The 23526-nt window shown below is 41.6% G+C and overlaps 1 protein-coding gene across 1 annotated transcript; it reads left to right on the top strand.

The window, feature by feature from the left end:
• The first annotated feature begins 1137 nt into the window (after positions 1-1137).
• LOC109477640 (nuclear mitotic apparatus protein 1-like) lies at positions 1138-23276 on the top strand. Its single transcript, XM_019778984.1, is given in 29 exon segments — positions 1138-1331; positions 2684-2766; positions 3668-3738; positions 3928-4010; positions 4363-4546; positions 5376-5560; positions 5796-5919; positions 6379-6632; positions 7010-7123; positions 7609-9324; positions 9765-9974; positions 10252-10404; positions 10720-11136; positions 11139-12209; positions 12621-12782; positions 13285-13428; positions 13670-13782; positions 14283-14403; positions 14894-15037; positions 15458-15587; positions 15966-16158; positions 16753-16898; positions 17509-17642; positions 18157-18303; positions 19619-19718; positions 20046-20167; positions 21187-21300; positions 22080-22142; positions 23017-23276. Coding segments are annotated over 29 exon segments (6594 nt in total). The 5' UTR covers positions 1138-1292; the 3' UTR covers positions 23074-23276.
• The last annotated feature ends 250 nt before the right edge of the window (positions 23277-23526 follow it).

The raw sequence follows: 23526 nt of genomic DNA, 5'->3' as shown, positions 1-23526 counted from the left end.
TATATATATAGTCAATCCTTCTCATGTACAGGCACGCCATACTCATTTGCAAATATTACCAAATCCATCAAGATCATGTAGTCAGTATTATCCAGGGCTTTAATAGCAGTGGCGATTTATAATAATAATAATAATAATACGTGTAAATACTGTATTTGTTTTTTATCTTATGTTTAATATTTCAACCATTGATTTCGTATCTATTATATATTTATGTTTGACATTGATTGTTCTAATATTTTGGTTGTTATTGATGTTCGCATATTCAGTTTTCATCATTCTGTCTTAGTTATTTCTGTTTGATATTATTTAAGTAACTCTGCAAGTCATCAATATTGTCATTTTCTTTTGCTGCATATTTCTATTTTGAGACATAACACTAGTTAGAGAGTAAGTTTCCAGGGTATGAAATTTTGATTCCCGAGATTTTGATCACTTTTCAATAGAATTTCATTTGTTCAATTCAATCAATTGTTGCTGGCATATACAATGTACTTGGATTAAGGCGTCACCCAAACGCCACCCTTTGTCTCCTAGTAGATTTATGGCGTCTTACGTTCCACTATCTGAGTGGTATGGAGCTATAATGATATAATTTCTCAAATTATAGCACCATTGTGGTATCAAAAAGCTCATCAGAAAGAGTGCAAAACCAATACATATCGCTACATGTCGCTGCTGCAATCCAGTTAGTGCTCTTGTCCAGGATGATCTGTGACTATGTCATATTATTATCTAATAATCTCCAGCATATTGTCCCACTAGTAGTTTCATTATACATTTTGTACAACATAGAATTAAATACCCAATAAAGTCGTAATGTGATTCCTGATTAGCATTTGATGAAACCGAAGCTCCCTGTGAAATTGGGAACGAGATTGGGCATATACCACTACCCAGTTTGTCTCTCAAAATTTGCTGATATTGTTTATTTAGTTGTAACATTTCATAACACTTATGTATTTTAGAATATATTTTTTACTTTATTTATACTAGTAGATATATATTTTTTTACTATATTATTCGTCAATAGTACTGCATGATGCGTGCGGAAGATTAACAAAATCTATTCACCCCTCTTAGTGAGTAAAGATAGATTCTTCCGCCAGTGCTTGATCACGTGGTTTAACCGACACCGCCATATTTAAATTTGCTCAGTCTGGTGTTTTGTTGGAGTCTGGCGACTGTTGACGGCTTTGAGAAGTCTTTTTGTCTTTCTTTGTAGATTTTTTTTTCTTTCTCGGAAACTGAAACGCCAAGTTACATGTAACTTTGACCGGGAATCTCTGAAAATGTTCAACAGGGGGAAATTGGACGCCCTACTAGGCTGGGTAAGTCGTTCTCTGACACTTTTGAAGTTTTGTCGACATGATGCTCACATAACGCTTGTCTGTCAAAGCTAAGACTAGTACTAGTAGTAGTAGTAAGAGTGGTTTGCGTGTTTTGTTGGAAAAAAACGATAGCTAGTAGCTACACTTTTACGGACTTAAGTAGTCTCAGACCTACTGCGAAGTGAGGAATAGAATTGTGACGTAATTTAGGAGGAGTATTACTTCGAATTCCCGGGCTGAGTTAGCCATAATATTTTTCAAAAAGGCGTTGTTGTGCCTTGCCCACCGTGAGGCCGCGAGCATTTTTTTAAAACAAGTTGGCACGTGCAGCTTGGAACAAGTCGACACCTAGCCTCAAATCTCTATGACTAAAATATATTGAACTGTCAAACATTCTACTTTAACAAAATGTTATGTTTTTGTGGACATTTGGAAACTCAGCACGGCATAATTTTTAGTTTGCCACTCAAACTCAGACACGTGACCACCGTGTAACGCCTACTACATGTAGTACCGAACCGGCGGTAGATAAAAAGTACTGATGTTTTTCTGCTGTAAATTACGAGCAAATGTTACTTCTTTTCACTTCAAACTGCAGATGACGAACTCATTCTTCTAACATTTCTTTAATAAGGACGCCTTTGCTGACAAGTTCTTTTATAAATTTTCTCACTTGTTATGCTGCCGTTCAAATAATTTATCGTTCTCGAACACAAAACACACAAATTATGCATTGAGTATGTTGCCTACTTGTCCCTTAGGCCACACCAATTTAATTTCTTGGTTAACGGATTTTTCTAGAAAAATAATGGAGCGGGCGGGCGAAAAAAAAATAAAAATAAAAACAGGCCTAGGCATCCTATTATGGCCCAAAATGGTACGATTGGAGCCATGAAGTCAACACACCAGGCTGGTTCAAAATTTAAACAATGAATTTTGAACTTTTAATGATACCATTGCGTTGAAAGATGGAATAACTGTAACAACTAGGATGAAAAGGACTGTTTTCAACTGTTCAGGGCAAAATATGAGCGTTTTGCAGTTGATTCTGAATTTTTATTTTTATTTGCAAATCAGAAAAAAATGAAGCGGGCGAATCCGTTAACCAAGGAATTAAATTGGTGTGGCCTTATGGCTTATGCATAGTTTTCTGTCTGATGAGAAACCAAACAAATTATCTGTTTCATTATTCAAATTTGCCCATACTTTATATTTCTTATAATTATTATGTAGTGAGACAAATGAAAATATTACTAGTATCATATGTTTGGCATGTTGTGTGTTTTCTCACATTCTAGTACATGTCTAGATTTTTCAGTTCTGTTATTTGATTTCTAACTTTCACCTTACAGGTAAATCTGCTTGGTGTGGGGACAGTGGAATCATTGAAGGAGCTTCGAGATGGAAACATTTTAGTGCGGATTGTTCAGCTCATGTAAGTTTATAATTTATACCCAACATTCAACTAAATGTATACAGACTGCCCTTTGTGGTAAATTCTGGGGTTGATGCTACTGTATGAGGCAATTTTAGTGAAATAAACGGTTATTTTCATGCCCCAAAACTATTGAAATTTCATCCATGTGTATTACTAAGTTAGGAAACCATGTTAGGCCACACCAATTTAATTTGTTGGTTCTCGGATTCGCCTTTTCGTTTTTTTCTGATTTGCAAAAAAAAAAGAAAATTCTGGTTCTGAATCATCTAAAAAATGCTCATATTTTGCTCCCAACACTTGAAAGTCCTTTTCTTCCTAGTTGTTACAGTTTTTCAATCTTTTAATGCAGTGGCTTGGTTAAAAGTTGAAAATTCATTGTTTAAATTTTATCCCAGCCTTTTGTGTTGACTTCATGGCTCCAATCGAAGCATTTGGGGCCATAATAGGATGCCTAGGGCTGTTTTTATTTTTATTTTTTTTCGCCCTGTCGCTTCATATTTTTCTGAAAAAATCCGAGAACCAACAAATTAAATTGGTGTGGCCTTAGTAATTGATGTAATTTCATAACAGATTGTAAGGAAATGTGAATCACACAACTCAAACTTGGACGGTCCGACCCTTAAACTCTCAAATCCCTTCCGTCACTTTTTAATATCAGTACCATAGACGCCACTCACTGAAGAATTTGGCTTGTGTGCCGTTAAGAACCTGCCATTAAAAATTAATCTTCAAGCAGACCCTGCTGCACGCTGCATAGTATCCATTGGCCACAGGAGTGTCTGTTAGCCACCAATGGTCACTCCTTTTTTTACTCCTTTGGCCACTTGACACTGTCTTGCCACTGTGGGTCTGCTTGGAGACTTTAGATAAAAACTTTCTTACCTATGGAATGTTTCAGTGATCCTAAGATAGAGTATGAGGCTGAAGATCCAGCTGGTAGAGTGGAGGTTGTGAAGAGTTTCCTCGAAGGTAAGAACATATCACCCACAACATCTATCATGTCATTTAAAGTGTTGTCTGACTCTTGGCCCACTTGGCCCACTTGGCCATTGCACCAGTGAAAGAATAGTGGAACAGTAAATATGTGGCAGATCATGCAATTCATGTCAGAGTTTGTAGAGGAAAGCTTGAAACAAACATACGTTGTCTTTTCCCCAGGTTTCCACGTGACCAGTCTTGGGGATGACACATACGTGCGGTGGCATCTGATCCGACAGGCAAACGAGGATGAGATCGCAAAGGTAATGCAATGTCTAAGTCTGACTCATTTAATTTCCAAGTACAACTCAGAAGTTCAGGCACCTAAAGAAACAGTATTTTGCCCCCAACAGTTGAGGAACATCCTTTTCTTCCTAGTTGTTACATTTTTCCATCTATCAATGCAGTGGTTTGATTAAAACAAAAAAATTTCAAAATTCATTGTTTAAATGTTAACCCAGCCTTTTGTGTCGACTTCATGGCTCCTATCATAGCATTTGGGCCTATAATAGGATGCCCAGACCTGGCTTTTTGCTCTGTTGCTTCATATTTTTTCCGAAAAAATCTGAGAACCAAAAAAGTAACTCAAGGTTTTATTTCTTGCACCTATCCCAGGCAGCAACGCTGCTGCTCTACACGGCGTTTGTCAGCGATGCCAGAGAGCAGTTCATGTCCAAGATGGACGGGAGGATGGGGAAAGCCTGGGAAGTCACTATCAAAGACATCCTGCAATTCAACATTACCAACAATGAAAGGAAGGGTCCTCGTCCAGACTTTGCCGACATCCTCAAAGAGCAAAGTAAGGCTCAAGTAAAACAAATGGTTGTGAATAAAAGAACTTAACTACTAGTATTCAATCACTCACCAACCTGGTAAAATAATTTCTTGAAGCAAAGTAAGTAGGCTTTCATTTGTCAATAACAGTATCCTGTTCAATCTTTTTGTTGTCTGTTTACTAGTTGTTATGACAGACATGTTGACATTTTTATAGGGCTAGGAGTTTCTACGTTGTCAGAAGAGATTATTTGCAGTGATGCAGATAGTCCAGGTACATTTTGTTTCGCGTCGGTGGCTTGGTACCTTTCACCTGGGTGCTGGGCTGTTTCCAGCGTCTACACGAGCCAGTTCCTCAGACGGCCATAGGGCCAACTTGCATGAGATAACTCAGAGGGCTGTGGTAAAATTTCATGTTGGCCCTAGAGCTGAGGACCTGGCCTGTGTTTTGCCCCAAAGGTGCTGCAACACTTTGCTGCTTTAACCCAGCTACTTCACCATGCTAATAAGAAGTGAAAAAAGGTTCTGTTAAAAAAAAAACACTTCTAAGCTAGGGTCACACATACAATACAGGGAAGAGCATTTATACATTATTGGTGGCATGGTGTTCTTGTGGTTAGTGTTATCGACTCAGAATCTGAAGGTTCTGGGTTCAAATCCCTTGGGAGGCTTCAGTGTAGTGTCCTTGGGAAAGGCACTTAAGAAATAACAAGGTGATAGTCACTTTATGTTAATTGTTCTTCCAAAAATATGGTACATCTTGAGGACTGATTTAGAGTGAGGATTGCTAATTAGACAGATGGCTAATTAATTAGGTGAAATAAATCAAGCTTGTATCTTTTCCTCTGAACTAGGCATGGTTTCACCAGACGCCATCTGTAACGGAGGAGGTGGTCGTGACGGGAGCCTGACTCACACCAACAGGAGACACGTCTCTGTAGCCACTCCCATGTCCCCGGGGCCTGTGGTAACCAGGCTGTTTGACAGCCCCATGTCACCTGTCAGGAACCTCATGCAGTCACCACAGATGCAGTATAAGGTGTGTATAGTAGTCGAAACATTAGTAGACAAACACATTTATCGGGGAAATATTGGAATTAAATCCCTACTTTTGAAAAGCAACATTGCTCCATCGTTTAGGGAGATCCCTGCAGTAGTACTAGTCCAAAACCGGAAGTCCAGAACCGGTCCAGCAATCACTAGTATCAACAAGAAACAAAACCTGGTGACATTGCCTTCGGAAGAATTAATAACAGTCCAACTCTGTCTCACAGATTGCACTGACCAAGGCCCAACAACAAGTGCAACAGCTGAAGATAGAACTGGGGACCAAAAAGCACATCATAGACGAAAATGACGTGCAGTTGAGGAAGATGCAAAGGGCACTGGAACAAAAAGGTGAGAGACATTATACTATATAGGCTGTATGCGACCCTTTGGTCTTAACAGTAGTGTGCATGTCAGGTGAGCAAAAACAGCCGGGATTCGAGCTCCCAACCTCTTAGTCCAAAGGCAGCGTCACTAACCACTGGTCTACGCATGCACACCAGTATTTCTGTCTATGCCAGTTTGTGTACAGTCCTGTATTCTAGCCGGGCTGCTCCCCCAGGGCAATTTTGAAAATATCAACCTAGTTTAATGACATCTTTTTCCATATCTTTTACACACCAATTTTTGTCTGTCAAAGATGACGGAATGGGCAAAATGTTTATTCATGAGCAGCAAAATTCGTATATGTCGTATATATTCGTAATGACTAAAAGATGGATGCTGGCTAGCACACTGGTTCGTTCAATATTTGCCAAGACATACATTCGCCACTTGCTTACATCTTGTTACTGATTCTTTCCCCCACAGAGTCAGAGATGAGGGAGCTGTCTGCCAGGCTGGATGGCCTGCGAGCCCTACAGGACGAAAATGACGCCCTGCAAGCCCGCGAGAGCGAGCGCAAACAGCTGGAGCAGAGGTGCGAGAAGCTGACCAAGGCTCTTCACGAGTACGAAGTCTACAAGACAGAGTGCCAGGAGCTGAAGAAGCAGAACGACCGCTTGTTTGAGGAGAGACACGGGATGGAGGACGCCATGAAGAGATGTGACCAGATGGCCCTGCAGGTCAGCGTGCAAAATACATGGTTGCCCAGTTGCCCCGGGCAACCAAAATTTACTTGGGGCAACCTATTTTTGAACCAAGGTAGCCCAGTGTGCTACCTGGATTTTAAGAAATCATGCCCACTTGGCTTGCACCACTTATCCGGCAGATGCTTTTTAATTTTAGGTATTAATGGCTATTACTAGGGCTATTACTAGTATCAGCTAAGTTACTAAAGGCTGTTAGAAATATTGTCCAAGGCTTGTGTATGTAACATTACTTAATTTGACTAAAGTAGTAACTTATATATAGGTGGGGCAACCTAAAATTCTGATGGCAACCTAATTTTTGCCGTAGGTCCTGGGCAACCTGGTTCAAAAAAGTATTTTGTACCCTGCAGGTGCAGGAACTGCAGACAGAGCTCCACTGCACAGGTCAGCAGCTGCAGGCACTGCGGGACTCCCTCAAAGCCAAGGACCAGGCACTGCAGCACATGCAGCAGGAGAAGGCTCAGGTGGGTTGGTTTTATTGGAAAATTTCTTCACTCACACTCACTCACTCACTGTCCGGGTAATACAAAATATGTTTACTATTCTTAGTTTTTAATGTTTTTTCATTATACAAAAATTCTGACATTGCAAATGACAGTACAATACATATTAACTTGTTACAATTACTGTACCTTCTAAATGTATATAGTGCTGAAAATCTATGAAAACTATGAGAAAAACTACTGTAAGATGAAATGTAGCATGGAGGATAGAGTTATTGAGTATTTGTTTCCTGTACTACCATTTAATCCATGTTTCAGATATATTGTATGACTCATATAAACAATGTTTAGTCATGAGTTACATAGAACATATAGTTACTAACATTGTTATAGATGATAAGGTAGGTATCAGTCTTGATATTTAGTACAGTTCAAAAAGTTGGCATACTCTGTACCTGTTTGTAAATTTGTTGTGCAATATACCTACACTTTGTTTTTGTTTTTAGCTACTGGAACAAGCAAGACATACGGAGGAACGCCTGAGAGAAACACAGCTCGAGTTACAGGAGACAATGCACAGTAGTGGTATGGAGTCGATGGGAGAAAGCCTGGGTAGTATCGTCGAGAAGCGAGCGCAAGAACTAGAGCAGGAGCTTGCCTACACCCAGGAGAACTGGACAAAACCGGAAGAAGCGGCTAAACTGGTGGAAAGCCTTGCCGCGGCGCGTGCTGCCAATGCCAGTCTGGAAGACAACATCCGGAGTCTCATCGCTGAAGGCGACAAGCAGCGTAAAGACCTAACAGAGCACCTGGACAACGCTGTCCAGAAGTACCAAACCGCAGAGCAACAGCTGAACGAAGAGATGGCCAGGCACAAGGCAGAGATTCAGCAGCACCAACAGGAGTACCAGGCACTCAAGACCGATGCTGCAATGGAGAGGGAAGCTCTTCGCTCCAAGCTCGGCGCCGTCAGCTCCACCAAGACAGCCCTGGAGGTGACGCTGGAAAACGAGCGCTGGACCTTCAAAGCAAAGGAGGAGGCGTACAGAGAAGAGATCCTGAGCACGGAAAAGAAGCTGGAAGGCGCCAAGCAAAAGGTAGCCCAGCTGGAAGAGGAGAATAGCGTCACCATGGCGGTGATGCAGGATGAGAAGGACGCTCTGGAGCGACAGCTGAAAGAGGTGTCCGCTGCAGCAGAGCAGAAGTGCCTGCAGTTGAACGACCAGGTCAGTCTTCTTCAGGAGGAAAAGGCGGCCGTTGTGGCTAACCTAGAGGGCTACAAGGCCAGGGTTGAGGCCGAGATGACAGGGCTTCAGAAGGAGCTGGAACAAACACTACATGACAAGACATCTGCAGAGAGTGCACTGCACAACACAAAGGAACAGCTCACTGCTGTGTCACAGGAAAAAGCCGCCATTACATCGGCGCTGGAACAGGTGAAACAGCAGAAAGAAGAGGAGGCAGGGCAGCTGCAAGATCAACTGGTCACAGCAGCAACAGAGAACTCCTCCCTGGCCGCCGACCTGGAGAGTAAAGCGAAGCTGTGCCGCACTCTCGAGGCAGAGAAGGCCATGCTTGCCGACGCGATTGGAAAGCTGGGGGCGTCGTCAGAAAAAGAAAAATCTGAGCTCCAATCTCTGATGAGTGACCTTCAAACTGAGAGAGATAGCCTTCAAGGTCAGCTGGAGGACCTGCAACAGCAGAAGGAAGACCTGACACAACAGAACTCCGACCTGCATACGGAGCTGGATGAACACAGCAAAGACAAGGGGGCAGCCTTGAGCAAGATCAAGGAAGTAGCCACATCCAACACGGAACTGAAAACCAGCCTGAAGCACAGCGGCAAGCGGCTGGATTCCATCAGTGACTGTCTGGACATACTGCTGTCCTGCCAGGAGAAAGCCATGGACAGCCTCCATCAGGAGCACACTGAACTGTCTCTGGAGAACAGGGACTTAACCAGCAAAGTGTCAGAGCTGGAGAAGCAGCTGGAAGAAAGCACGGGCCAGCTCACCCACGTGACAGAAGAAAAGGAAAGCCAAGTCTTGAATCTGGAGTTGGGCTTGCGGGACCTCCAGGCTTCCTTGGACAAGGCAGAGCAGGAGAAGTGGTCCATGCAGGCGGAGATCTCTCAGAGGGAGAGAGCTGCCGCTGTCCTGCAGGAACAACATGCCAAGCGCCTTCAGCATCTGGAGTCTGAGAGTCGAGAACAACTTGAGAGGGTAAGGAAAGAACTGCAGAAGTGGAAATTGACTTTCTTGTACATCTGATAGATCTGTGTTTTCTTCCCCATAAAATGGAGTCCAGATGCCCCCAAAAATTAACACAGTAACTTGTTATGCAACTTAGTGGGGTTTTTTTTTGCCTAGCTTGATGCTGATCAAGTAACGTGGCCAGTTGTCAAAAACAATTATGTACCATAAAAATAAAAACCAAGCAGATGTCAGGGGGTTAAAGAGTAGCTGAATGAAACGAAAGTAATACACCCAACCAACTTATTCCAAATAACAAGTGATTCAGGCAATACTCCACTCAAGTTACTTTAAATAAGTTTGATTTGCCAGCACCACTTAACAAAAATATAAACATATAATCCAGCTATTTCCATCTTGGCTCCCAGACTACATTTTTTAAAAGCATATCTTGTTTCTTGTACTTCTAGGCAGAAGCTTTGAGAGTTCAGCTCCTTGAAAGTAACTCCCGGGCAGCGGCTGCAGAACAGAGCTGCGGGAAGCTGCAGGCAGAGCTGCAGACACTGCAGCAGACGCAGGCTGACAGGGAGGCGGAGACTGAGAAACAGGCGGCAGACATGCAGACAGAACTCCAGTTTGTCCAGGACAGACTCATCCTGAGTGAATCTGCCAAAAACAGGGTAAGATTCAGGAACACTTGCATTGATCTACTCCTGAGGGCTCGAAAAACTTCACACTGAAAGTCATTTCCACCTGACAGGTTTTACCTGTACTACTCAGAAATATAGGAAGTATAGATCTGTTGTTGCTTGCCATTATTTCTTTTATACATACACCCAACTTTTGCAACTTCTGTCATAGAACATTGGTGAAAAAAAGTCTCATCCTTTATCAAGGCTGTTTCTGAGCCATTTTCCTGTGCCTCTACTAACAACAGTTACTATCTTCTTATTCCAGGCCGAGGCTCAGAACGCTGACCTGTGTAACGAGTTGCAGACCATGAAGGAACAGGTGCTGTCCCTGGAGGCAGATAGCAAGGCACAGCAACAGCAGCTCAGGGACAGGGAGGCAGCCATGGCAGCTGCTAACAAGGCTGGGAAGGAACTGCAGGTCTGGCATGCTTATGGTCTTATACAAGAGTTTTCCCTTACGATAGGGCAGACCTAAAATTTTGGTCTCCTCTGTGATTTTTTTCTTCATTACTTGTGGTGGCCCTAAAAGAATTTTAAACCAATCCATTAACGTTGAGGGACAAACTTGACAAAAATCTTGGGTAAAGATATAATATCCAAAGGACCAACACCATCCACTCTCAACCCCATGATTTGCCTCTCAAAATGTAGGGGATTGCGTTTTAAAGGCTTGAAAATCCAAAAATTGCCCCCCGAACCCGTTATTGAATTATTGTTGTATGGTTCATTGCAGGGTCAGTTGGAAATCAGTCAGGTTGAGAGGGAAGCAGTGCAGCAACAGCTTGACATGGTACATGCGGCATTGGACCAGGCAGAAGCTAGCAAGTGTGACCTCAAGGGCCAGCTTTCTACAGCCCAGCAGCAACTGGAGCAAAGTAAATCTGGCAGTGAAGAGCTCCGGAGACAGCTTGGAACAGCACAGGGACAACTAGAAGAGATGAAAACTTCCAGGGATGACCTTCAGAGCCACCTGCAGACAGCACAGGAGCAACTTCAACAGAAGGACGCTGTGCAGGGTGAACTCCAGAAACAGCTGCAGACAGCACAAGTAAACCTACAACAAAGTGAAGCCACAAGAAATGACCTCCAGAATCACCTGCAGACAGCACAGGGAACAGCTCCAACAAAAGGACAAGTGTGCAGGGTGAACTCCAAAAACAGCTGCAGACAGTTGAAGCAAACCTTCAACAAACTGAAGCTACCAAAAATGACCTTCAAAGCCACCTGCAGACAGCACAGGAACAGCTTCAACAGAAGAACACTGCACAAGCTGAACTCCAGAAACAGCTGCAGACAGCACAAGCAAATGTACAGCAAACTGAAGCTGCAAGAAATGACCTTCAAAGCCACTTGCAGATAGCACAAGAACAGCTGAAGCTGAAGGACACAGCACTTGGTGAACTCCAGAACCAGCTACAGACAGCACAAGCAAGTCTGCAGCATACTGAAGCCACCAGAAATGACCTTCAGAGTCACCTGCAGACAGCACAGGAACATCTTCAACAGAAAGACACTGCACAAGTTGAACTCCAGAAACAGCTGCAGACAGCTCAAGTAAACTTACAGCAAGCTGAGTGTACTAGAAATGACCTTCAGAGTCAGCTGCAAACAGCACAAGAGCAGCTTCAACAGAAAGACACTGTGCAAGGTGAACTCCAGAAACAGCTGCAGGCAGCACAAGCAAACCTACAGCAAACTGAAGCCACAAGAAACAACCTTCAAGGTCAACTTCACACAGCACAGGAACATCTTCAGCAGAAGGATGCTGACCTCCAGAACCAGCTGCAGACAGCAGCGGGCAAACTGGAACACTCTGAAGCTGTCAGGAATGACCTTCAAAGCCAGTTACAGGCCATGCAAGAACAGCTGAACAAGAAGGACGCTGCACAAGGTGTGCTCCAAATCCAGCTGAAGACTGCTCTGGCAAACCTACAAGAAACCGAAGCTACCAAGAGTAACCTTCAAAGTCAGCTGCAGACAGCACAAGGACAGCTTCAAGAAAAGTGCACAGCACATGATGGCCTCCAGGTGCAGCTCCAGTCATCAATGGCCAAGCTGGAGCAAAGCGAAGCCAGTAGAAGTGATCTTCAAGGACAGTTACAAACAGCACAGGAACAGCTTCAGCAGAAGGAAGCTGCAGTGGGCTGTCTGAACAGCCAGCTGGAGGCATCACAAGTACAGCTGGAGAAGGCTGAGGCTGGAAGAAATGATCTTCAGAGCCAGGTCAGTGGTAGAGAAATACCCACCTGCAGTCTGCATTTTACAGAGACATTTTTGATATTGCAGAAGAAAAATTGAGTGAATATCTGGTCCAGGGGATATATCAAAACATGGCTGAATACTAAAAATTAAAACAACACTATGCAGCTTTTCATCAACTCTAAGGCAACCTGCAATTCTGCACACTCAGCTACATATTAAATAGTTTTTGGCATCATATTGTTTAAGAGCTTTTGTGTTCACTACTGACTCTCAGAAGTTATAGATGCAGACAAAAATTTTGACATCCTGCAAAATGATTTGTTTACATCTTTAATATGGACCACTGATGCCTGAAATAAAGGATTATTATTATGATATTATGAAAGAAAGAAAATGGCACAACACTGAAAAAAAGTATTTCTACCACTACAGGTGGACCTTGTGCAGGCCCAGTACATGCAGAGTCAGAACAGTTCGGATGAGACAGTGGCTGAACTCAGAGTCCAGGCAGCGCACTTTGAACAGGAATGCTCCCAGCTACAAGAGGAGAAGCAGCAGCTCCTCAAGCAGTGGGAAGACATGATGGCCTACAAGGTAAGGGCCTAGGAAAAAATGCTGTGTTTCCTGATCTTTTTGTGCGTGGACCCCTGAAAGGGACATCAGTTTTCAAGCTGACAAGTTTTATTTGTGCTTGACTTTGATAGGCCATATTCGTTAGTTGCTTGAAATACTGTAAATCTGTCAGTTCTGATAGTGGACTGATTACTTATTATTTATTTATTTATTATGTATCATATTTTTTTGTTTGATTTGTAAATCCATGACCCTGCTCTCACCCTTGACCTTGTTAAAAGCGGTTGTATGTTTGACCGAACAAGTTAATCGAGTTTAAATAAAGGCTTGCTACTACTACTTCTGTACCGCAAACTTCTTACTATCGTGAACAAATAAATCGTCACCTTTCTTTTTGCTGCACCTGCCACCACTGTGAACGTATAGTTCCGTGAACATGTCCATTTTTCTCAGACTGTGAACTTTTGCTACCATGAACAAAGAGTGACTTACAGTATTTCCTGTTGGTCTGTGTTCCCTACAGGTGAGAGTAGAGCAGCAGTGCAGCACCTTGCAGCGCGAGCTTGGGGAGGCAGCCGCACACAGTCAGCAGCTGGAGCTCAACAATGCGCAGCTGTGCAGCCAACAGCAGGAAATGGCAGCAAAGGAAAAAAGCTACAGGCAAAAGGTATTTTTTTAGTTGCAAGGTTAGACATACTAGTGAAAAAGCTAGCTAACTGGCCAAAGATAGTGGATGCTACCTGAAATGTCTTACCATTTTTAAAGCCATGCTTGAGTAACTGTTTTTGCTGATTTTTAGCTGATTATTACTAGATTAAGGGTTAGTGAAGGTATTTGTGGCTTCATATCATAGTTTTTTTCTGATTTGCTCAAAAAAGATTTAAGTTGTAACATTACCCTTGTTACAGGTTGAGGCAATGCAACAGCACTTTGAAGAACAGCTGAGAGGACTCAAGGAGTTGCAAGGGGCGATGGAAGAAGTGCAGGGTCAGAAGAACATGTTGGAAGAACAGCTTAAGATGTAAGGTCCAGTTACTTCACCCGAGTCTCTATGTACAACAACAGTGCAATAGAATACAGTACAACACAATGCCAACATCAGAAGCCAGTACAAAATGTATTCAAATTGAAGCAGTGCACGCAAGATGGCTTTGAGTTATTCTATAATGGAACCTTTGAAAGCCTGTGTGATAACCGTTAGAGCCATGTGTGATCACACGGGCCTGAATACCCGCACCAAACGCAGGTATGACATAAAGTGCAATACTGTAACAGTATTGCATTGTATAACACTCTGTTACAGATTAAGAGAGTGTGATTTGTACAAAAAGTTTAACCTCTTATACCTCTGTGAACTTTGAAATATTTATGTAAAATGTGAATTCCTTAAGCTTGTTTCATTCATTATTGTGAACTGACTGAACTCCTTGCTGTCATACAGTGTCAGTGGAATTAGCCTTGCTTTAGAATTAGAACTCTCACAGTAAGTAAGTTGTCTGTTTCTCTCTCCCTTGTGCTCAGGTCCCAATCCCAGCAACAGGAACTGTCTGAACAGCTGCACAGTTACCAGATGCACTATCAGCGTAAGAAGGAAACTATCCAGGACCTGGAGAAGTCACTACAGAAGCAGGAGAACGCACATGTACGTCATCATTACATCAACTCTATCTTAGTGCCTTATTTTAACAATTAGAGTCAAACCTACCCAAGAAGATCACTCGAGCTTGGGACTGATAAAATCTGGTCTATGTGTACAGGTGGTCACTATAGACAGAATTCTTCATGCTTGTGTCAATGGGAAAAGTTACATAAGGAACTCAAAAATTATCACATTGGTCACAGTGGTCCTTATGTAGAGCTCTAGGTTTCACTGTAAAAGTCTGTGTAGTCTGAGGATGTACTACTTTAAGATGGCTTTTTTTGTTTGCAAATCTTCACTCATTATCTTGTGATAATTGTACAAGAATCACTCAAACACTCACTATCCGGTTTAACATATACTGTTCCTTGTCAACCGGGTTTTGGATCTGCTCATAAAGTCTTGCAATACTTACTTGTAGACCGCTATGTGGTCTGTTTCATTGCAAAATGCCTGTACCTAACAGTTGTTGTACTGTTTCTACATAACCCAGGAGTCGGTGAAGAACCAACTCCAAACAGTACAGCAAGAAAGGAACAAACTGAAGAAGGAAAACAGTAGCCTGTCCACAGATGTCAAAACGGCCATTGAGAAGCTGAAGGAGGAAGAGGCCACGACCAAGAAACTGTATCAACAAGTGAGTATAAACTGTGAAGGACTGGGAGGGAGGCATTAAGGAACAAGGATGGTGTTTAAAAAACACAATGGCGATATAATTTTTTACTTCTGAATCATTTGAAATGGAATTTTTGTTATTAGCCTGTCCCGTATGTCTGTTTGTTTGTGTTATTGGATTTTTGTGGTCAGCATAACATAAGGACTTATGGATGGATTGAGATACCAAAAACCACCATATCACCAGTCAGGACAAAAACAAAATGTAATCTAAATGTTGAAAGGAACAAATGATGATCAATGGAAAATTATACTCTTCACCTCTGTAAAATATTTTCACATTAACCTTTCACTGTGTTGTATAATCCTGATGAACTATCAGAGCCTATCCTTTCATTTTGGTCTTTAACACACCTGGTCTTCACCTGTTGTATTTCGGCAGGTACGTTCTCTTGAGGCGCAGGTAGACCTGGCCAATCGTCAGCTCCGACAGCAGAAACACCAGGTCAGCTTTGCCACCCCCGCTGCTCGCAGCCTCAACACCAGCACAGACAGTATCGAGGACACCGCCGGTACGGATTACTGTACATCTTGGCATAGTTGTGTTTTCTTTCACAGAAGGAGAACATACTGTTTTTGCTCTATTTCCTCTTCTTCTCCAAACAAATTATTTCAAGGGTGTGGACCAGATGGCTGTCACCATGGTGACTGCTGCTGTTAATTGTTGGGTTACATTATGTAGCAAGTTTGGAGGGGCTGGTCATCTTACATATGAATGTATTTTTTAATGCTCAATGCAAAGACAAAATACCTGGTGACCCCTTTATTACCAGTAAGTTGGTACAAATTTATTTAAGACACTAAGTAATGAAACTGGTAAATACTGTCTGTCTTCTATATCTCTATCAACATCAATGTTACCTTCCTCATTGGGAACTTTACTTTTGTAGATGAGACGTTTGACCTGGAGCCGCGCTCCCGCCAGCGCCACAGCACAAGTCGAGATGACCTGGACAGAACCCTGTCCAACAGTCAGGTGGCAGGGGAGGAGGAAGGAGACAAGAAGAACAGAACCATCAGCACGGACAGTCTGGAAGGAGACAGTCTGGACACCTCCATCTTCAGTAGGACATCACAGGACAGGTAGGACAAGGCTCAAAAATCACCTGCATAGTTCAGGTTAAATTTTGGCTGTGCAGGTATTTCTGACAACTACCTGCATCGGTCCATGTTCTAGGTTTATATGTACAGTTTTTAGTACAGTTTTTACACCAGCACCAATCAGTTATTAGAGAACTAGGAACTAGAGATTATAATAAAAAGTATAATCTCTAGTTCTCTAATAACTGATTGGTGCTGGTAAAAATTGTCTGGTGCAGGTAATTTTCAGTGTTAGCTGCATCAGTGCAAGTATTTTGAGCCCTACTGTTGCAATTGACTCGATTTACATTTCAAGAGTACTAGTAATATACCCAAATCTTGGGTTTCCTGTTCTGTTTCAAGCTGCATTGATGTTTTGATTTAATCTCCTGGCTGCCTACACCTATATCTATGTAAGGTATGTTTAATGTTTTCCATAAAATTGGAGGTCATTTTTTATGTACTGCCTCAACTAGCAGTTTGCACTCACTCAAAATGACAACATGCAAGCAAGTATAGCTCTCTGGAGACGGGGAAACAACAAAGATAAACTGTGTGTCTGTTTCTGTTTGACTCATCGTGTTCTGTTCTGTCCAGCGGCATGTCCACGCGCAGCCAGCGCCGCCGTACCACGGTCAGTATCGAGATGGTGCAGACGGAGGATTCCCGCCGCCTGTCCAGAACCTCCACGGAACACGTGGACCTGGGGTCCTCCATCGGATCTGCCTCCAGCTGGAGGGGAGGTGAGTATTCATGGTAATACTAAGACTACTTCTGGTGGGGTGGGATAGGATAATGGACATGAGATCAAGAGGCTGCAGGTTCGATTCCTGGCTTGACTTTGTTCCCTTGGAAAAGGCACTTTACACTGTTACACCTTTCTCACTTCATGAAGGTGTGAAATGGGTACCTGACTTCGGTTGGCAAGGTAAAAAGTCGTGGAAGGAGAGGGATCATCAGGGCTCTGCCTTCCAATAGCGTGCCCTAGACATGGTGAATCATACACCCACTGCCCCTATGGTCTCAAGAAGGCTGTGGAACTACCTTATCTATCTTTTGCCTTATATAAAATAAAACTCAAGATCAGACATATACTTTAAATTTAAACACAAGTATTTAAGTAAGTAAATTTTAACAAGCAGGAATTGTTTTGTTGCCCCCTGCTAAGGGAAGTCATGTTTTGAAAGGCATTGATTGATTGGTTATTCCAATTGTGATTTAATAGAAATAAATTTACAAGTATGCAATGGTCTAATTAAGTAATTTGCCTGTATTCGTGCATTCTGCTGGATAATGACAATATATCAATTTCTGATGTTTACAAACTTGTGCGTTCTGTTTCCATGACTACAGCAGCTCCAAGGTTCTTTGTATCAGAGTGTGAGGAGGAACCAGAGCAGTATGACTGGGACAGGCTCTCCGAGCTTCAGAGGAGGAACACCCTCCAACCCAGACATCTACAGAGCTGCTATCCCACAGAGACTCAGGTATGCACCACTTCTGCTTAGAAATGACACATTTTTATAGTGTTTGTTGTTCAGTACCTTGTAACCCTGCCTTGATCTTGACCAAGAAGTCATGAGTTCGAATCCCAGCTCTTGTAATTTACCTGGCTTGCACATTACTGGAAAGGGTTGTTCATTGTCCTTGAAAAGAGCTAAGGGAAATTCCCTGGTACAATAATGAGCCTGTTAATACTGTACATACATGTAGTTTCTGTCTTTGTCATGGGCAGTTGAAGATCTAGAATAGCTCAACTGTACATTGCCTTCATTTGGTTGAAACTGGTTTAAAGTAACTTTTAGTCATGATAAGATCATCATATAAAGAATCTTCTGATCATGGCTCAAAGCAAAAAAGCAAAGAGGCCTTTTTTCAGTTGTAGATAGTGCCTGTGACAAGCTACTGTATGATGTTTTACCAAGATAGTGATTCTCTAGAATTATGTTATTGATGAAAATATTAACATGTATGTTGGCCTTTTTTTTTTGCATTTCATAGGGTACAGCTCTGGAGGAGACAGAGGACCTGAGTAAAACCCTGCGTAGAACGACACTGCGTTCTTCACAGGCCGCAAAAACTTTCAGTATCACTCCGGGAAAGAAGAGGAGGCACGAAGCAGATGAGAACAGTGCCTCCAGGAAGAAGGTAATTATGACCAGGGTTTCATCTGCCCTGAACTCAGCTGGTAACATTTTAAGGGGGATCATTCACTCTGTTGGGTCTGATTTTTTCAGAAAAACATAGAGTGACAGGGCAGTAAAAAAACAGACCTAGGCATCCTATGATAGCCCCAAATGTCATGATAGAAGCCATGAAGTCAACATACCAGGCTGGTTTATAATTTATAATCAATGAGTGAACTTTGAACTTTCAATCAAACCACAGCATTGATCAATTGATGGATGGAAAAGCTGTTACAACTACAAAATGTAGGAAGACAAGGACTTTCTTCAATTGTTGGGACCAAAATACGAGCATATTTTAGTTGAGTCAGAACCTGAATTTTTTTTTTGACAAATTGGAAAAAAATGAAGGATCTCAGCTTTTATTTGCATCCTATCTGATTTTTTTACGATGTAGTTCTTTCTCTGGCTACCTTCTTCAGGCCATTACAAATTAGCACTAAAAAATCCCCATCTTACCTGAAAGACTCCACATAGGATGAGGCGTCGTAATTCTATAGGACCTGCAGAAATCATGGCCCCAGACCTCGTGTCTGATGACGGCTTGTCCCTGAAGGAAGAACCCAAACCTCACCACCGACGTCGTCGCATGTCTCGTACTGTCAGTCAGGCAGACATGTTTGTGGTAGAGAGAGCTGACACAGACTGTGACTTTGCAAATGACGTGAGACGTTATGTTTTTGTGAGCGTGGTGGCTTGTGGTGACTTTGGGAGCAGCTAGACACTCAGCCACATAAACTTGATTAGCCATGTAAATTGAAGCTATCAGCTATGTCACTCCTAGCTACATGTTTATGAGCCACATAAATTTTTGATAAGCCTCTCATGCTCAGTTCAAACTCAAGTTCAGTTCAGACTGTGCACTGCCTTATTTTTGTGTTTTATGATTTTTGTTGACCAAAGTGATATGTCTGGATGTAGCCCGGGGTGTAGTGTGTTAGATGTGTGCATTAAATCTAAAGTAGACACGGTGGCCAAGGCATGTTTTTTCTTTTTTTCCCTCAACCTTTGGCATGTTATTTTGCAGGTGTAGTAGTAAATCAGTGTATGGAGATGCTTCTTTAGCACACAATGTATAAAAGAAATAATGGCAATGGTTTCTGAACAGTTCTTACTTCTTAGTGCACATAAATGTGTCTGATACAGGTTATTTTCAGTGGTACTTGCACTAGTGCAGGTATGCAGAAAAAAAGAATTTCAAGCCTGGTACTAGTGTAGGAGGGGAAGGATGGCAGTACATGTAATACGCCTTCTTACACTTTTTTCTTCTTTACCAGACTGTGGTCATGCCAAGCACACCATCTAAAACACCATCCGTCTTCAAGACCCCCAAGAAGATTGCCAGTGCAGCAGCAGGCATCTTCAAGAAGCCAACGGGTAGGTTCAAAAAGTTTTAATGATATACTAGTATTTGGTTGTCTTCAACTTTTTCCCTTTGTCTTCAAATTTTACACTCCACTTTTTAGTACTTCAATTGATTTGCTTAAACTTCTATGTATGTTGCAATCAACATTAACTGTTAATATACTCAAAGTTTTGTGCCAGAAAACAAGAACAATACACAACTCCTACCATGTTTGTTTTAAAAGATGGTACATTCATATTATCTAGGTGCTATCAATGTAATACCTTTCTATGTGAAGTATGTTAGTAGTAAGATTTTTCCAAGGGTTTGATCAGCAACACTATTTTTTGTTACCACAGGTAAGACTCCCTCCTCTAGGAGACGTTCCCCTCGGCTTCAGGGCCGCGGGAAGTCTCCTGCTGGACGACTGAACAAGGCCAAGACTCCTACCAAGACACCCAACAAACACCAGGCAAAGCAGGTAATGTACACATGATTGCAGTTAACACTAGAACTCAGTAACAAAACAGATTTCAGGTGCAGGCCCATACAAAATGTGCCTGAAAATAGAACATATACTGTGCCTGCGTGAAACCCAGATTTTTGCCGGTTGTTGTCGGATGTTTGTTCAACATTGCATCAGAATGTTGCAGACGATATATATCTAGCCAGCCTGAATTTTTTTCTGTCATCTCAATTCTTGTTCTGTATTTTGCTAAAGGTGTGATGCAACCATCGTAGAGGGCCATGGTCCCTCAGAAAAATTTTGAAACCCTCTGAAATAATGCTATTTCCAGCATTTTGACGGGTAAATTTTGTAGGATAGACTAAGCTTAGTTTAATGACATCTCTTTCCATATTCATATTGTCAAATATGTCGGATTTGGGCAAACTTTTTGTCAGCAAAATTCTGTAAAATGGCATTTAGAACTGAAATTTAGAACTGGTTAGAAAACTCTAGTACACATCAGAGTGATATGAATATATAATAGTATAATACTGAAGCAACAAACTTTTAATGATTTGATGATGATGATGATGATTATTAAAGAAGAAGCACAATCTGACATGGCAGTCAACAGACTGAATTACGCTTTACAGTAGTTTTAAAATCAGTTAAATTGATAAAATCACAGCTTAAAATATAACACATTATAAATATTTACGGTTCGTTCCACCATTGTCATACATAAATACATAAAATCTGTTACAATATTTAAAAAACGTCTACAGTCCATTCAGTAACTTTGTCATTGCAGGGATTGCACTAGTTATGTATCGTTTAGTCCCTGTTGGTTGTTGGTAGCGTGTCGAGTTGCGGAGATGCCTGCCATGTTGCTGTCCGCGGGTAGGGGGCAGCTATACGGAGAAGCGAGGCGATCTTTCCACCTTCAAGGCAAAGTCTGTGCACAGTTTTTGTCTGCGGGCTGATCAGGGATTTGATCCCTGAGGAGTAGTAGGACTGAAATGGTAAATTTTTTTTCTTCAAAATCGCTGCAGGACCCTCGGAGGCAGAGCATCGCCTTCAACATCGGGTTCAGTCCCCTGAAGGGCTTCAGGAAGTCAGCCCGCAAAGCCAAGGAGAAACGGGAGGCACAGAAGGAGCCGTCTCAGGTTCGTGAGGAAGTTGTGTTTGGAGCGTCTGTTGTGTTCCAGTCATATATTGAATAACATGATTGTTAGAACTGCATTGATTAATGTGTTAGAGCTGCATTGATTTTTGTGACACTGACAGTGAATATGTGTGAATAAATGAATGAATGAATGGATATTTACAAATGTACCAGTAAGTCACAATTAATACTAATTTAACACAGGTACATATTAAAGTTAAATTTCAAATTTTAATTACATATAAGCTTGGGTATTTGATTGCAAGTTGCTGGCAAGTTTTGGGGTAAGTCTATCCTTATCCATTACCAGATATGGAGAGTGAAATCAAACCCTTTGTGTGAAACTGTAAAAATTTTGGTTTGACCACCAGACTGAACAAATGTTGCAAAAAGAATCGTGTATGAGATTATATAATTTATCTATTTATTAAAAAACTGTATGTGTGATGATAATGAATAATTTATTCTGTGTAACCTTTGTGAAGATTTGAAATAAAGAAACAATGATCCATTCTCCTGTCTCTTTCTGTCGCTATTTTATTTTTCAGTTTCATGTCAGAACTTTTGTGCTGTCCTTTTTCCTTTTGTCTGTCACCACTTTGCTTGTCACGATCTGTACATACAGTTGTTGTAATCATGTGTTCCCTTTTATATGGGAGACTTTGTTTTCCCTTTTTTTCGTCATTGTTGTGCTGCAAATGTAGACTAGATTACATGTAGATGTTAACCTTGGTTGCAGCCCTTGTGTAAGCACCCTAAAAAGCACTTCTTTACTTACAGCGGAGAATGAGCATTGCAAATGTAAAGAGCTTCCTCAGCGTGAATAACTCCAAAACAAACAAGGTTAATATCACTTTAAAAAGGCATTATTGCTTTCTGCGACTGCTCTAACTTCAAATCAAAGGTCCTATTCAATGATTTTTGTCGTGATTTTAAAAAAGTAGTCCAGTTCCTGCAAACGTATTGAATTTAAAGAGTTGTATATTCCGAAAATGGCAACACTTAAAGAGAGAAATTAAAAACTGGCAATATATTGTATATTGAAATGGGACTTGATACAAATCATGCTTTAAGCTTGTACTGCTGCATTAATATGAGATAATCTGCTGCATTCATAAAAGATAATCTGCTGCATGCACTGCTGAACTTGCTTGCAATGGAGCCTCAGACCATTCCATGCTTTTAGTCAACAACATAACGTAGCTTTTAGCGAGCTTGTACTGTTTGACCACCATACAATCAGCATTCCATTAACAGGCCTCTTTTCAGCTGCTTAACCATGCCAAGCTATGGCCTGCCAGCCATCTTATTGTATACTGGTGCTCCCATACTCACTCCCTAAAATAAATGAACAAATTTACTCCCTTCGTAGGGAGTGAGTATGGGAGGCAAGCCCCTATATGCAAATAGGATGGCACCCAGGGTAGCCAAGCAAATTTCCAAGCAGATGTAAAGATTCAGCTCAATTTTAATTTTTTTTACACTTGTTTTGGTATCATTGGTATTCTTTACTTTTGTTATTTAACTAATCTGCTTCCTCCAACAACAACCAATAAATGGTGCAAAAAACAGAGAATGATGTGTCCTCACATCTGCTTGGAGATTAGGCACATCATTCCATTGTGATTGGGCTTGCTATCCTGTCTCTGGATTTAGCGTAGATAGGTACATAAACCCTCTTCTTGTTCCAACCGTCTTTAAATTGTTTCCTTAACAGACGAAAGCAGCCCGCAAGCCCTTGGGAACTAGGAACAACGCGCAAACCGGCGTGTAACGTGAAGATTGTCCCAGCGTGACAATCGTGGACACCAGCCTTCATCAGTAGATAGCTCAGTGATCTTAAAGTCAGTGCAATAGAAAAATCGAGTAGACAGTTAAGTTCTAGTGACTAAGCACGTAAATCTGGTGTGTTATCATGATATTTACCAGCCTGGGTGTCATCATGGGTATTAGTTCTGTCTCCTTCAAACATCGCTAGACTACACTAGACCAGTTTACCAATTAAAGACAAGATGCATTTATTGTGATTCACACTTAAAGTGTCGTTTGTATAAATTGTGAACGGTTTTAGACCTTATTTTCTCATAGCTATAGCAAAGATGGGAGAAAGTATAGGTGCACTGCCAGAGTTGAATATTTTCCTACCTTTATTTTTACCATAAGTCCTGTCAATGATAATAGTATTGGGTGAAATGTTGGTGTCATGGTTTTCCATTATATAACGTTT

This window comes from Branchiostoma belcheri, unplaced genomic scaffold, assembly GCF_001625305.1.
Source record: "Branchiostoma belcheri isolate BF01 breed outbred unplaced genomic scaffold, Haploidv18h27 scaffold40, whole genome shotgun sequence".
Lineage (NCBI taxonomy): Eukaryota > Metazoa > Chordata > Leptocardii > Amphioxiformes > Branchiostomatidae > Branchiostoma > Branchiostoma belcheri.
This window is presented reverse-complemented; position numbering and strand designations above follow the sequence as displayed.